Source organism: Miniopterus natalensis, chromosome 11, assembly GCF_054644295.1.
Source record: "Miniopterus natalensis isolate mMinNat1 chromosome 11, mMinNat1.hap1, whole genome shotgun sequence".
NCBI classification, from domain to species: domain Eukaryota; kingdom Metazoa; phylum Chordata; class Mammalia; order Chiroptera; family Miniopteridae; genus Miniopterus; species Miniopterus natalensis.
The window spans coordinates 61,102,566-61,119,000 of NC_142091.1; the positions used below are offsets into that span (position 1 = coordinate 61,102,566).

General features: G+C 45.9%; 1 protein-coding gene across 2 annotated transcripts in view; it reads left to right on the top strand.

Moving 5' to 3' along the window:
* The window catches only part of CD44 (CD44 molecule (IN blood group)), a 79,247-nt gene that overhangs the window by 20,631 nt on the left and 42,181 nt on the right, over positions 1–16,435 (top strand). For both annotated transcript variants that reach the window (XM_016206214.2, XM_016206213.2), the window contains exons 2-3: positions 11,863–12,028; positions 15,433–15,566. In XM_016206214.2, coding sequence (XP_016061700.2) covers positions 11,863–12,028; positions 15,433–15,566 — 300 coding nt within the window. The remainder of the gene's footprint in view (positions 1–11,862; positions 12,029–15,432; positions 15,567–16,435) is intronic.

Sequence of the window (16,435 nt, forward strand, 5' to 3'; positions counted from 1 at the left end):
GAGTGAAACATGGTCCCAAAGGGACCCACTTTGATTATATGGGTTAATATCACTTTAGATAGGCTTCTTCCTAGACTGTTTTATAGATAGTCTATCATCTTTCCATCCATCCATCCACCTATCCATTCATCATCCATCCATCTATCTAGTAAGAATACATATTATGTAGATTAAGAGCTCATATATCTAGAAAATTAAGTTCTTGACTCCTAACTGGAGGTCTTGAGTGACTGTTACCAATGATACAGCAAGTAGATGACCAGCTAATCAAGAATTAAGTTAAAATATGAGACACTTCATATTTAAGCGGCCATAAATGTACTTTAATCTTTGAAGTGATTGACTAATATTTACCAATACCAGGCATTTTTCTAAGTGTCAGTATTTTGGGAAGCACCAATCCATCTTGTAGGGAGAGGCCCTGTTTTCCTCATTCTGGTGTTTCCAGAACACCTCTCAAAGGTCCGTGGTGAAAGGCGCCTAGGCCTTCACCAGGTGTGTGGTCTCTTGCCATGTTTGATGGCCACTTATTTGAAGGAAACTCAAGACCTTATTTTCTTTGACAACTTCACAGAAGGGTCATTTGTAACTTCCTCCATTTTCCAGTCTCTTGGCTCTTTGCATGGGCCATGCTCCTTAAGAGCAGGATGTTATGTTTGGCCCACTCCAGATGAGCGTGAAATGGTAAAGATTTTCATCCAAATCCTGTGGCTTGAATAGGATTTAAAAGCTTGTCAGAAATGAGTTTTCTGGAGCCTGGCATTTGAGACTGGCATCTGTGGTTACAGATGAGATTTCACAGATTGAAGGCTCAGGAAGAGGTGTGAATTACAAGCTATTAGCTCACAGGGCAATTGGAACTGTACCGATCCTAGAAATCTTTTGGCCCAGATTTTTTAAAATGTGTCTACAATCCAGCCTCTCCCTCTGTAGGGCTTCTGCTCTGAGACATTTGTGTTGCTCTTATAAGCATCTGAAGAATGAATAGTGGGGGATTGTTGGACTGGGAAAGAGAGCCAGACTTTTACACACACACATACACACACACATACACACACCCTTTTCACTTTAGCACTGGACAGAGAGAGAGGGAATGAGAAAAGAGAGAGATTGAGTTATTAAAGTGGGACATGATGATTTTTGAGCCCAACAAATTCAGAATCTGTGGAAATCTAGAACTTTCCTTGGTCACTTGCAATACTTGTTGCAAATAAATGCTTTGTGGCTACATCACTTCACTGTATTTGGAGAGGAAAGGGGTAACCTAAAGGTGTGATCCTTGTTCTGTCTCAGTCCACCTGTAGATCAGGTTTGGTTGTAGGTGAATTGTAAGTACAGGGCTACTGGCAACCAAGAGGCAAGACTTATAAATGACTTTGTTTTCTTGTAAATTGCATCCTAGAAAAACTCGCATGCTCGCTCACTTGCATTCAAATAAGATTTTTTCCTAAACAACAGAAAAAGAGGCTGCTAGAGATAGTAAGGCACCTGGTGCCCATCAGAGTGTGACTGGCATTGTCCCTCCTATGAATGCAAGGGATGCCACGGCAGAAAGAGACTAAAACTATCAATCGAAGGGGTGTCTGACCTGATGCCATCCATCATGGGAAGAGCAGAGTGACCCATCTGCTATTTAGCTAGGCAGAAATCTGATCCATTCATCAGGCTTCTCCTCTGAGATTGGTCCTGAGATGGTCAGCCCTGTCTAGGGCACAGGTTTCTTAAGTCCCAGCACAGGACTAATATTTCTGTAAAATTCTTCCCATTCATTTGGTCTATCAGTTACTCCATTGGAGGAGAGAGTTGTAAGCAGCTCCCATCCACCTGCTCTATTTACATGGCACCAGCAAATGTTGACCTAGCCCAGGGGTGCTCAAACTCTCTGGCAAGAAGCATTATTCTGCAACTCAGCTGCAATCTCCTGAAGTTAAGCAACGTGAGAGGCATGCGCGTGTGGCAGCCAAGAGAGAAGGGGCCAGGCTGCCTGACTTCCTAAAGGTGCCTCCTTGGAAGGTGTTTTCACCTCTCTAAACCTCAGTTTTCCTATCTATAAAAAAGTTTGATGCTAATAATAGCACTTATCTAATATGGTTATTTTGGGGATTAAGTGAGATAATCAGTGTGAAGCACCTAGCTCAGACCCCTGCACACAGTAGGTCCTCTATTAGTGGTGATATTACTGGGAGCCCAGCCACATCCTTTACCCCACAGTGCCTTTGCATTTCAAACCCCTCAGAGTGAGAATGCGCATGCCGTAAGCAGAGAGGTATGGCTTTGGTAAACCGAGTCTTGGCTAACTCATGTCAAGACCAGATATTGTCCTGGCTCTGCCACTTTCCCAGTGGGATGTTGGGTCAGTTGTGCTCTGAGCCTCACTTATTTCATCTGTAAAATGGGGATGATAATTTGACCTCTCAAAGCTGCTGATCATATGGTGTAACATCTGTTACGGCATCTAGGCTACTGTCCAACACAGAACAGAGCTTCATAACCACCACAGTCTTTTCTTTCTCACTTGAGAGGATGTTCTAAGGGATAGACAAGAGGTTAAACTCAAGGTTGGAGACACCCGAGACTGCGTGGTGAAGTTGGGCTCTGCAGGAATTGGTGGTGGCCCTTTGTTCCCCTCCCTCTGGATGCCTCTCGAAGGACAGCAGCCTCGTTCAGTTTCTGATTCAATAAGTTCTTCAGGCCCACTGTTACCCAGCCCCAGTCCCTGCAAGATGAGATTGGAAATTCAGACTTTGCTATTTCCTCCTTATGGGGCAAACCAGGCACAATCTTTCGGGAGAGCTTTGAATTGCAAGGTACTTTTATTCTTGAGACCAAGGGGGAAAACTCAGAAATAATAACACCAAGCCCATATCACTTTCAAGCACTTTTACACAGTGAATTGCATTTGGGCCTCGCAGCCTTTGAGCTGCAGAGCCCGGTGCCAATTACTTAACGCACCGACTTTCTGTTGCCATGGCTCTCACATGGGGTGACTAACCCTCTTACAGCTCCAAATGCTTTGGAGCCCCGGACACTTTGCAGGCCTTGCTGAGTGGTAGTTACCATTGTTATGATCGGCACCTACTCTCCAGAGCGTTCCACTGAGTCTCCTAGACCATTGTCGAGGGTGTCAGGACCACTGGTAGGGGGGCTGGGCAAGAATGAGCAGTGGGTGGATGGAGGGTCCGGGGTCTGTCCCACCCCCTCACTCCAGCTCTCACTGGGGCAACTCTGCTTTTACTTTCTAAATATTGTGGTTCTGCCTGAGACCGCATGGTGGGAGGGAGAAACAGTCTGAAAACCCTAACTTCTCTCTCTGAGAGCACCCACTGTTCCGAACCTTTGCCTGTTGACAGCCAGGATGGAAAGGGTAACTCCGCAGGTAATGGAGAAAGTTCTACCTTGAAAATCTGGGTGGAGGTCTGGATTTTACTCCAATTCTGTGCGATGTTGAGTCTCTGAGTCTTTTGTTTCTTAGTTTCTTCATCTGTAAAAGTTAACCATTCTTCCAAATGCTGGTTACAGCCCCAAGCAAAAGCTGTAGTTGAATTAGGTGATGTAGCCATAGTTGTAACGACCTCAGAAAAAAAATCTAGTTATGAAACAAAGTAGGACCCTCTGTTTTTTGTTTTCTGCTTGCAACAGGAAAACCCCATGTGGGCCTCTGAGATGCTTTTTAATTTCATTTACCACATCCTGGGTTTGTGCTAGTCAATCTGCTAAAGCGATAGGATCCAAACAAGAAGAAAGCAAAGGTTGCATTGCATTTCCTGGTCGCCATGGCAACAGGACATACCCTGGGGTTTCTCCCCCTCAGTCATCTTCCTGGAGACACGCTCACCAAAGACCGCTTAGCCTTTCCGAATCGTGCATGGAGGTGACAGTTCTGGGACACCCTCTCCTTTGCCAGAAAGACTGTTGAATCCTGGGTGGGGAGTGAGAGCCCGAACAGGCTCTGCCCACCTTCTCCCCTCCCCCAGTTCCCATTGTTGCACTGGGCCCTTCAGACTCTGTGAAAACAGCCCAAGAGCTTCATTGGTCCCGTCGTTGGAGGCCTTGACTGAAGGACAGAGTAGTGCTGAGAGTCCCTTTGTTCTCTCCTCTGACAGAGTGAGTGTTATGGGCCCCCATGGGTTCAGTGTTGGCTGTCACGACAGGTTCCATGCTCCTTGGATAAAAGCCTGAGCTTTCATGGGGTACAGCCGGGCACCAAGAAGTTGGGTGCATTTTCTTTCTAAGTGCCAAGAGATGAATAGTTGAGTTGGAAGCCACCCAAGACACATTCTGGAGGAAATTCTCGGGGTACGATGGTGTATGACTGTTTTCTCTGCTCATTAAACCCTCACCCACCTCCGGGGCAATTCCAGGAGAGACTGAGTCACTTGAAACTCATGGTCTGCACTGAGGAACCAAAGGCAATTCGGCCATCGAGTGTGATTTTGGCCTCATTAAGAAGTAGATGCTGAACAATAGAGCCTTTCACCAGGAGCCCATCACATGGACGTCAGGGGATGGAGGCGAGTGACGTGGGGGCAGCAGGAAGGCCTGCCAGCCTCTGGACAGGCAGGCCTGGGTAACAGTGAGGGCTATAATAGCTAGGAAGACTCCCAGATGGAAACTTCTGGGCTTCAAAGACCTCCAACAATCAAAGAAATGAAGAACAGACTGTCTTCTTTATGTCCCATTATGACAGTGGATTATGAGTCTCTTGGGAATGACTTGCTCAGACCTCTTATAGAAGCAGTTCAGTAGGAAGAGCACTGTTCTAGGAGTCAGGAATCTAGCCGTTATGGACCCCTAAGGTCCTGCTTTTCTCAGAACTGGCTGGGGGACCATGCTCAGTCATTCTGGATTTTGTTTTCTATTGTGTTTCAAGAGAATTGGATTAGAAACTGTCTGTTGTCCCTCCTGGTTTTAAACACAGATGATCCAATTAGCATTGATGCTATGTTCTTAAAATTGACTTTTTCTCTTCCTACTTCTGATGAGAATCAGTTCGGTTAGGTTTGTGAGTTGCATAATCTTTTTCAGACATTAGATCAACATATCAGAAGACAGAAACAGAATCCTGACTATTTCATGCTAAACACTACAAAATTTTTTTAAAAATGGAAAACTTACCAGTGCTCTGGGCTGCCACTGCCCAAGAGGCTTGCATGTGAGAGACTTGCAGGAGCTCCATGGATCTGATGCAAGCAACCCGCAGGGCCACACTCCATCTAGATTGGCCTGGGATCTTAGCTTGGACTGTGAGATTTCAGATTGGGCAGAAGACATATATCACAAGGTCAGCCTGTGGTCTGGCATCCCAGCCCTGGGCCTACCCTGAGTCCCGGGGTCTTCTGTTCACCCTGCCTGACCTTGGCCAGAGCCCTCAGTCTGTAAAAGGCAAAGGACACCTAAGCTGTAGCTTGGACTGGACTCTCAGTTCTCAAGGGGATCATGGGAAGAGCACAGGTAGAATCAGAGAGAGGTAGCCAGCTGCTGCTGGGGAAAACCAGTGAACTGGGAGAAATTCGGAGTCTTCTCCCCATGGAGAGGCTGGAAGTTCCGTCAATGAGGGTTTTCCCACTGAAGCCTTACCAAGCTCTAGGGCAAAGAGCCCTGCCCTTTTAAGCCTTTTGGTCTGGAATCAAGAGACCGCTGATATTAAAATAATATTCAATAAGCTCAAATTCCTCTCTCCAGAGCTCTTTTAATGCTCACCTTTCCACACTTTAAAAACCACATGGAGCCCTGGCTGGTGTGGCTCAGTTTGTTGGAGCATTGTCCTGTACACCGAAAGGTGGTAAGTTTGATTCCCTGTCAGGACACATACCCAGGTTGTGGGTTCTGTCCCTGGTCTAGGAACATTCTGGAGGCAACCGATGTGTGTTTCTCTCTCACATCGATGTTTCTCTCTCTCTCCCTCTTCTTCCCTCTCTCTAAAAATGTTGGTTTTTTTTGTTTTGTTTTTTAAAAAAAAAAACCCACACAAAACAAAACATAGAGAATAAGTGGGTTTCCTGTTGTTTTAGCATCTGCCCCATGCCCAGTTTAACACTGCAAGGTGATCAGCCGGGCTGCCCAGTCTGAAACCTAGGTCCATGGCTTGTTAACTCCAGTTACTCATGTCTTCTCATTGAATCAGTCACCTCCTACATAAAAAGGGGATATAAAAGTGCGGACCACATGGAGTTGTGAGAGTAAAATGAATTCTTACGTGTATAATGTTGAAAAGCTCCTACGGGCCAGAGTAGGTGCTGGGCAAGTACTCACCGTTGTTATCGTGGCCGTGAGAACTGCACAGTCATTGAGTCACGAGAACTGGCTTTATTCCCATTTTCAAGAAAAACCAACTTCCCCAGACACATAGCCTACTCTGGGACCAAATCAGTAGAAAAAAAATCTAACTCTGCCACATCCCTTTTGAGGAGATGACAGACAGGGACCAGGCACATCTGGGTGGCTCGTGTTGGAAAATAAATTAATTCATTCTGCCCCATCTGGAGAAGTCTGTTTTGGATAACTGAAAATTCTTTTTTATTTTTAATCTTCATCCAAGGACATTCTGAGAGAGAGAGAGAGAGAGAGAGAGGGAGAAATGTGAAAGGGGAACATTGATCAGCTGCCTTCTGTACGAGAAACTAGTGAAACCCAGGGATGCTGTTACCACCAAAACACCTACATACACATGCACACACACACACACATGCACACACTATATACATACACACAAAACCTTGCATACAGCTTCACAGGTTTATAGACCCCCTGAAGATCAACTTGCAGATTCCAGGTTGAAACCGTCCCTTGCTAGCCAGCTGTGTGACTCCCCACCCCACCCCCAAAACCTCTCGGGAGAGCTCTGGAAGACCTAGAAAATGGCAAGTGGGTGAAAATTTCACGGTGCTGTATGCCCAGCAGATCTTGTGATTTTCTGCTACTCAGGAAACGACTGGGGCAAACCAAGAAGCTGTTTGTCTCGGCCCTGCAATCTAAGCAAAGTTTTGAAACGTGCTGGGATGATTTTACTAGAGATCTGTTTTCCTTGATCTGAGGCTTAGTGGAAAATAAAGTTAAGATTAATGGCATCATGGGCCAGCTATGGTTTATCCAAGTAAAAATGAATTTACCCAGAGCCTGCTATAATTGGCAGCATAGCATAGAGGTTAAAACCCTGAATTACCAACCTTAGTGTGAGTTTGGTGCCAGAGTAGGTTAAACAACGGACGCTCTCTAGGAGAGCTCCTTTTTCTAAATCTCCCTAACAGGTCACACTGCTAGGCCCCTTCCCGTGTAGGTGAAGAGATCCCCGAGTGCTGGGCCCCGTGACCCCTCTGTCTTCCTGGCAACCCTAACGGCCCGGGTGGCATTTCTCCCTCCAGAGAGGCTCCACCCTGAATTTAAAAGTGGCCTCACATGGCTGACGTTGCCCGTTGGGTCCCTTGGAGGAAGGAATTTGGGACAGTTCATTTATTACGTGATTCAGGGGATTTATTGGAGACCAGAGGGCTCAACGGAAAACTTTCTTGATTTATTTCCAGTTGGAAAGGCTTGTTTGAAAGATGCATCAGCCAGCTGTTATTAGCCTTTTGAGTCGCAGCAGATCCCTAATCACAAGGGCCTGCGGTTCTCAGGAGAGGCGTACAGACATCTTGGGAGACCTGCGTGGGTTTGCAACGTGGCCAGCACCACTGCCACAGACACTGGGGCTCGCAAGTGGTCTGTAGTCCACAGCTACTCACGCCTCAGCCTTATTCTAACTTTACTTAAACCTGGGGAATGTTAGCAGCTATACATTGGGAAGGTTGAGAGGTCATAAAAAGTACTTAAATTGGGAATAGGAGCAGTAGCGTAGTGGGTAAGCCTGTGGGCTCTTGACTCCAGACTGACTGGATTCATCATTACAAGCTCTGGGTATCTGGGCATGTTTCTTCCCCTCTCTGTACCTCAGTTTCTGTATCTGAAAAGTGGGGATAATAATATTACCCATTTCACAGGGTTGTTTTAAGGGTAAAATGAGTTAGTACTGGTAAAGTGCTTAGAACAGTGCCCGACGTATACATAATAAATGCACAATAGGTATTAGCTACTGTTACCGCCATTGGTATTATTAATACCCTTCAGGGTAATAATTTCAGTTTGCATAAGTGTTAAGGAAGCCCACTGGGAAGTCATAAGTTACCTGGACTTGAAGGATACACAGCCCTGAAGGTTTGGTCCTTTGAAGGACCCAGAGGAAAGGAATCGTGAACACTCTTGGGATAGTTGACCTGAAGTGAAGTTTTAGCACTATCTTTGCAATTCCAGATGGCTGAATGCCATCAGGATTAGGAGCTGGACCTTTTTCAGGAGATTAAGATAAGCGTGTGCTATGAAATGTTCACATTTGCATAGAATCTCTCCATTCATTTGGCCTCCCTTGGCTGATGCTTACTATATGTCAGGCCCTGTTTAAGCCTCAAAGTCTAGACAGGCTAAAGGTTGAGTTTACCCGTTTCTTCCTGTCTTGGCTGAGCAGAGCACACACAACCATGCACTACTACTTGCATACACGCATATAGACACACACAACGCATGCACGTATTGTCTATAAAGTCACGCTAGCTGTGGCACAAAGGATTTTATTCAAACGTCTCAACCTGAGTTGGTTCCTGTTGCATTTACATATCTGCATGCCAGGTAGCAAACTGGAATTGGTTTTAATAAGGCAGAAACTGCCATTGAGCCCCAAACCACCGTCCATGCTGCAGACTTTATTTTTAATCGGGGAGGGACGGCAGCCTCCTGGCTGAGCACTGACGGGTAGCTGTCCTCTCCTGCCATCTGCCGAAGTCTCCCCTGTCAGCCTCGCCTCCGAGAAGCAGAGAGGGAGGCTTTGTTTTCTTTTTGTAGGCTAGACAAGGAGAGCCCCCGGAAGGGCTGCCGCCCAGCATCACAGTTTCCTTTTGCCAAAATTGGCCAATAGAGGCCAAAGCTGAAAATGTCAGTAAGAACAAACAGTATTTCAAAAGGGCCTTGAGTGTTTTCTTCCTCCACGCTCCCCTTGCTTCATCAGCCACATGCCGTGCAGCTGGCTTAAGAAGGACACCTTTGCACCCCAAGAGGATTAATCTCACACGAAAACACACTTCCTCCATTTCCCCGACTCCTGATGCTTTTCTAAAGCACCTACGTGTTAACGATACAAACAAAAGAGGAGAAATCCAGTTGAGATTGACTTATGTCTTTTCAAAGCTTCCCTTCTTGTTTCTTCTTTCGCCTATTTTCAGGGTCAAGAAAGAGCCCTCAGAAGTTTAACCGTTCTCTTATCATCGCATTTCACATTTGCCTGACACCGTTTTCTAGCAGTTGGAACCTGCTTCCTGCTCAGAAAGGAGAGAGCAGCCGTTGCCGGTACAACTCAGTAAACCTACCCTCTCTCTGCTCTTATGTCCCAATAGTTTAGGTGTACCTCTCTCCTTCAGAGTGAAGTCTTGCTCTAATAATACAGGATCCCAGGGCAAATAGCAAGGTGGTTTGGAGCATGGGTTTGACATTAAACAGACCTCAGATGACATTCCAGCTCCACTTGATAGCTGGGCAACCTTGGAAAGTCGTTTAATTTTTCTGATCCTCAGTTTCTTCACCTATAAGTAATATGTAATTAAACTCACTCCCTAGGATTCTTGGAAGCAGATGCAACAAAGAACCTCAAAGGTTTCTGGGTACCCAGGAACAGTGCAGTAATAGGCTTCCCTTACCCAGGCTATTGGCTCAGAATTGTAGAACAAAGCAACTGAGAATCTGGAAGGTGACTACGGGCATTGAACAGAAGTCCTTACTTCCTTGGGCAACTCAGTTCTCTGAGTCTCAATTTTCTTGTTAATTAATATGCAGAATATTCCTGACGACCTCCAGGCCTGCCCACAAGGGAGAGAGTTTGAGTTAAAGCCAGTTCTCTCAGAATCCAGCCCTGGCTCATAACTAACAAAGTGATGCCCGGCTTGGCACAGGGTCCACTCTGTGGTAAGCCCCGAGGACCTGTCGGCAAGTATCCTTAGAGAAGGACTGTCTTTGAGGCCCAAGGAAGTGCTCAGGAGGAATTAGGCTTCACCCAGACAGTTTCAGTAACTTAACCTTTCTGTGTTGGAGCTTCCTCAAGTGCAAACCAGGATAACACAGTCCCGGAAACATAATGAGTTTTCAATTAAGGCCTTTTAAGTTTTCTGAGATTGTTGGAGGCTCCTGTAGAAACAAGGGATTTTTCAGCTCCTTATTGAGATTTCTGATTAATGTCTGCAAAACTCACAGAAGTCCTTGGATGAAATTACTCTTTTCACCAGCGGGTAACGGTTAGGCTTCATGTTAAATGTCAGTAACTCTTGGGAGCAAACAGCAGGTCTTGGGCCTACTACGGGTCAAGATATTAAAAGTGTGTTTTTGAAGAAGTTTCAATGAGTCATTCATTCATTCAACAATACTTGTTGAGCATCTCCTCTCTGTCTGGTACTGCTGTGAGCATTAGAACACAGCTGTACACCAGTAAAAGGCCTTTGCTTTTTTTTGGAGTGTCCATCACAGAAAGGGCAGATGGGTAATAACTAAAGGCACAAATAACTAAGCTAGTTGCTGTGAAGACACAAATGCAAGGTGAGGTGGATAAGAGCCTTCAGGGAAGGAGCTAAGAGGAGGTGATGTGAAGTTGACAAACAAGACTGTGATAATCTGAAGCCAGAACATTCCAGACAGAGGGAAAGGCAGACATAAATGTCCTAAGGTGGGAAACAGCTCAGAATGCCCAAAGGAACAGAAGGGAAGTTTTGTATCTGGAGCAGAGTGAGCTACTTAAAATTTAGAGAGGGAGCTAGGAGCCAGAACTCGTAGATCTTATCAGCCATGATAAGGAAGTTTATCTTGGGTGTTAGGGGAAGCTAGAGGAGTTTCTGAGCAAGGAAGCGACACCACGGGATTGTGGGAAAATACTCATGAGATTAAGTGGGGGGAAAAACTTCCAAATATAAAACTGTATATTTAGTATCGTTTTAACTAGAAACACACATATACATATTCAAAAAACAAACTGAAAGAAGATACATAGCAAAATGTTTAAAATGTTATCAGTAGTTTCTTAGTGGTGGACTTGCTTTTCCTTCATTACTTTCCAGAATTTTCTAAGTTTTCTACAAGTTTGTATTGCTTTAATAATCAGATATAAATCATATGCTTTTATTTAATCTTTCTCCCTCTCTTCCTCCCTCCCCCCCTCCCTCCCTCCCTCCCTCCCTCCCTCCCTCCCTCCCTCCCTCCCTTCCTTCCTTCTCCATTCACCTACTGAGGGATATCTTGGTTGCTTCCAAATGTTGACAATTATGAATAAAGCTACTATAAACATCTGTGTGTAGGTTTTTGTGCAGACGTAAGTTCTCAGCTCCTTTGGGTAAATACCAAGGAGAGTGATTGCCGAATCATAGAGTAAGAGAATGCTTAGTTTTGTAAGAAACCCTCAGCCTTCCAAAGTGGCTGTACCGTTTTGCAGTGTCACCGGGATTAAAAAATAAACTGAGGCTCATTCAACATTTTAAGAGCTTATTTGAGCAAACATCGATCTCAAGGTCAGGCAGCACCAAACTCAAAGTGCTTAGGAGCGCTCCCAGTCATATGCTTTTAGAAACACTTGTTGTGCCGAAGTTGATGGAGAGAAAGTCAGAGTGATGCGACTTGAATGTCTTATCTCAGATTTGAGCTTGAGGTAATGGTGCCCTGGAATGTTGGAGCAGATATTGAAGGCTCTGGCCAGTAGAGCACTGTATTTGGCTTTCTAATGAGGCTGCTCCAAAACAAACTTCTTCCCTCTCCCAAATCACTTATGCAAAAGACTATGAACATTTCTGTTTCATCCCATAGAATTGAATATAACCTGCCGGTACGCGGGTGTGTTCCATGTGGAGAAAAATGGTCGCTACAGCATCTCACGGACCGAGGCAGCTGACCTCTGCAAGGCTTTCGACTGCACCCTGCCCACCATGGCCCAGATGGAGGAAGCCCTGAAAGTGGGGTTTGAGACCTGCAGGTAAGGGACCCGCGCGGGCCTCCGCGGCGCTCGGGGCTCCTGCCTTAGGGGCGGGGCTTGCGCCGGTTAGGCTCCTCCCCGGCAGCTGATTGGATGATTGCCTTCGGCCCCACCCCTTACCTTGGCCGGGCCGCTCAGGAGCCTGCGGGGCAGCTGAGGTTCAAAGCCCTCCAAAGACACCTTTGCGACGTTGCGGGGTTGCCCGGAGGAGGCCCTGGAGGGTCGGCCTCTGGAGTCCTGTTGCCTCAAGTGCTTCCACAAGGCGCTCTCCTGGCTCTGAAGAGACGTGCAATGTTATTGTCAGAACCACAAGAAAACGTAAACAAAATAACAGTGTTTAGAATAAATATGGGGTCCAGGCCCTGCAGACGGCTTGAAGCAGGTTTTTCAAACAACTCTCTCTCTCTGTGCTTGTGATTCTCTTCTATGTTGCTTTGGTTTGAGAGGGTTAAAGGGGGTGGGGAGCACGAAAATTATTAAGACAAATTACTAATGATTGGGAAACAATGGGAGGGACTCAGAAAGGCCTCTTGAGAGGCTTTTGTGGGTATCCATGCTCCATGGAGCTTTCCTCAAACACTCTGGAGGACAATCACAGCAGGCAGTGGACTTTGTGTTGTGTGTGTGTGTTTTGAGTTTCCGTTGGGCCTGTGGCGAGTGGTGACGACCACAGTGAAGTGGTTTTCACTAGAAGCACTCTGAGTCATCTGAGCAACTGCTAAGTTTCCATCCCAGCCTGTGGCTACCCCCTCTGTGCTTTTGCAATGTAATGTGAATAGGAATATTCAGTACACCGACCCCCTGCCCCTGGTTAGAGAGTAAGGCACCCACTGTACGCGTGCTAGCTGAGGCTCCTGATGTACAGGAAAAGGAAAATCTTTACATCTCATAGGGCAGCCGCTAGCCACCTGTGGTGATCTACACTTAACTAAAATGAAATGAAGCTAAAGACTTGATCTTCAGTGGCACAGTAGCCACATTTCAAGTGCTCAACTAGCCACACATGGCTAGTGGCTACTGTATGTGACAACATTGATTACAGACCGCGTCCGTGATTATTCTATTGGGTAGCATCGCTCTAGAACAAAGAGCAGCTGTAGAAGACATCTGTGTGTGTTCAGAGCTACACCTGGGAGAACACAAAAGGAGCAGAGAAAGGGAGAGAGCTCTGGTAGCTGCTCGCCCTAAGCTGGAGTCTGCAATGAAGGAAGGCCACTCAGCAGATCCATTGATTCTATTCCCAAGGCTAATTGCTTAAATACGGCCTGGACTAAGTCGGTAAGAGAAATTCACTAACAAAGTGGATTTAGTAAGCTGAATTTTGATTGTGAAATGCAGACACGGCATACTTACAAAATATAGAAATGTTTCCATATGCCAAAAAAGAAGGAAGTTCTTACTATTTCCACTGGCCAATCAGCAAGCACACAGATGCTGGGCACTTGCCCACACCCCTCACTTAACCCTCAAAGGGCACCACAGTTGATGATCTTACCCCACTTATGGATGAAGCAACAGAAGCTTAGAGAAGTTCCCCAGCTCACCCTGGGCCACTTTACTTGCATGAGGAGGAGTCCAAATTCAGGTCCTGGTTCATCCGAGCCCAGGGCAAAAGAGAGATGCAAGTATGATGCATGGATTTGCTGAGTATTTCCTTTCTGACTGTGAAGAGCAACCTATTCATGCACACACATACACACACATGTGTGTGTGTGTGTGTGTATATATATATATATATATGTGTGTCTATATATACACATATATATTTTAATATCCTCAAATCACATACAGTGAGACACACAACACTGGCCGTCGACACAAAGTGGCAAAAACTCAAGAATAACTTACAAGTTGAATGTAGATTCTAGATTGTCAGTGTTATACAGACTTGGCGCATGCGGTAAGGGTGGGATGGGGGTAGGCTCACCAGCCAGTATTATCATTTTAAAAAAAAAGAAAAAAGAAAAGTGATGCCCAAGAAATGTATTGTTCCACCCATTGCTGGAATTAAGCGTTGCAAAACTCATTTCCATAATTTCACTCAGGTAGCTATGAATCAGCGATGTGCCATAGCGCAGATAGCAGTCTCAGGCTATGATAAAACCTTAGCCTGTCTGCCTCACCCCGATTAGTAGCAATTCTCAGATATATGGAAACTTACTAACATTTAATTGCGACTCCTCCCCTCACCAAGCTGAGGAGTCTTGGGAGAAACCAGTCTGTCGGTTTAGATGAAGAATTAGTCATGCAAGCTACAATTGCAACATAGGCGTGATTAGTTCTAAGTGCTTCGAAATTTCAAACTCACAGCCATTTTCACGGGTCTTGCAGGGCAATGCACTATTGTTGCCGCTGGCAGGAGAGATTAAAAGGATCTAGGCTGGGTCTTTTAGCCAGCTTTGCATTTTTCAGAAACCTGCTGGATTTAGCATCTCCCTCTCTGCCCTTCCCCTGCCACTACCTCATCCCTTGCAAATGGTATTTTCTCAGCCTCTCTCTCTCTTTTTTTCTTTTTTTTTTTTTGAGGCATTTATATTCCAGAGAAATTTTGCAGTATTTAGGCACCATGACGCTGATAGAAGAGGCTGGGTGCTGTATGTTGTATCTGAAAGGGCCTCCAGCTCCAATGTGCTTCCAGAAACACCTTGGTAGGGGCAGAGCAATTTAGGCGCTTCTCTGGCTGTGCTTCTGGAAAATTCCTGAGCTAAATGAGGCATTGCTATCTACTTACATAATCACTGTTACTCGTATTTTAATGACGGTCAATTTACTTCCACTGGCAATGAAATTATGCCTGGGATGCTCATGAGGTGAAACACTCTTGTATCTGGCATATGAACAAGGCTCCATGTTTAGAGTAACGGAGTCTGGACTGAAGGAATCACAGGAAAAGGTGAGGCGGGGAGAGAAGTGCAGGAATGGGAAATAAGGCAGGTTTGACATTTGTGCACTGAAATGAAGAGCCACCTAATTCTGTTTTATGAGAGCTGGTCATTTTATGCATGTTTTTGAAAAATATGAAGGTAGTGGAGAGCCACAGTGAATCTCGCATCATAAAGTGGTCATTCTTTTCTCTTCTGTGACTTGGGCTTCCTCTTGCTGACTTGACTACAACTTTTATTTGAAACTAATTTTTTTTTCTTTTGTAAATCTCTTAAAAAAGAAAAGAAAAGCTCTTATAGAGCCCTAAATGAAATCACTTTATCTCTGTCAGCCTTGCTGATCCCTTTCACTCTCCCTCTGCTGTTGTTTTTGGAGTTCACCTAACTCAGTGGTTGAAACCTTGAACGTCCCTCGGGGTGAATTGCATGAAGCCTTGCACTGCGTGACATGCATTTGATGGGATGTGATGAAATACTCGTCACAGCCTTGCAGGGGGATAACGGCTGCTGTTTCTCTTACAGGTACGGGTTCATAGAAGGGCTCGTGGTGATCCCCCGGATCCACCCCAACTCCATCTGTGCCGCAAACAACACAGGGGTGTACATTGTCACCTCCAACCACTCCCACTATGACACGTACTGCTTCAATGCTTCAGGTTGGTTCCAAGTATACTGTCTTTGTGTTTTGAGTCGCTTTTGGAAGGCCAGCCACCGGCAGCCTGGCCAAGAGCTGTTCAGTCTCGGCTTAAGTGGGGATTCACGGAGCTTCCAGATGCTTAGTGAATACCTACAGCGGAGACAAGATTCCTGTCTCTAGAGGCCAACAGTGAACAAATAAATATTAAATACCTTATATGAAGTCGGAGAGAGACAAGAGCTGTAAAAAAGACAGCAGAGTGAGAGGCTAGGGATGCTTTTTTCTGAGAAGGTGATCAGTGAAAGAGCCTCTGAGGGGGTGCGTCTAGGAGAGCCCTGATTGAAATGCGGGAGGGAGGGAGCCGTGAACGGAGAGGAGAGCCAGTGCCTAGCCAGGCGTTGGGGATCACTGTGGCCTGTTCCGGGAACAGCAGGGAGGCTGGTGAATAAAGCCCAGTGACTGGAGGACAGGATGCCAAGGAGTGAAGTCAGAGAGGTAAGCAGGCGCCAGATCACCCGAGGCCTTGAAGGCCGTGGTTGAGAGTTTGGATTTTGTTCTTAGTGTGATGGGAAGTCATTGCAGGGTTTCGGGGAGTGGCATGAATCTAGTGATAGCATTGGGGTACAAGCCAAATGGCTTAGCTTAGAGGTATTTATTATATGTTGGGGCTGGAGAGAAGGTTGGGGGGATATACGGTAGGCCTCTGACCTTGCCGAGTGTTCCTACCCAACAATTGAGAGCCCAACAGCTAGAGAACAAGGAAGCCAAGTTCAGATTTGCCTGCTGGGCTGCTGGCCAGGCCTCTTCCCTGTCTAGGGCACTCGCTTCCAACTACTAGCCTAGACACACGTGCTTACAATTCTAATTCAGGCCCCAGCAGAACTAAAG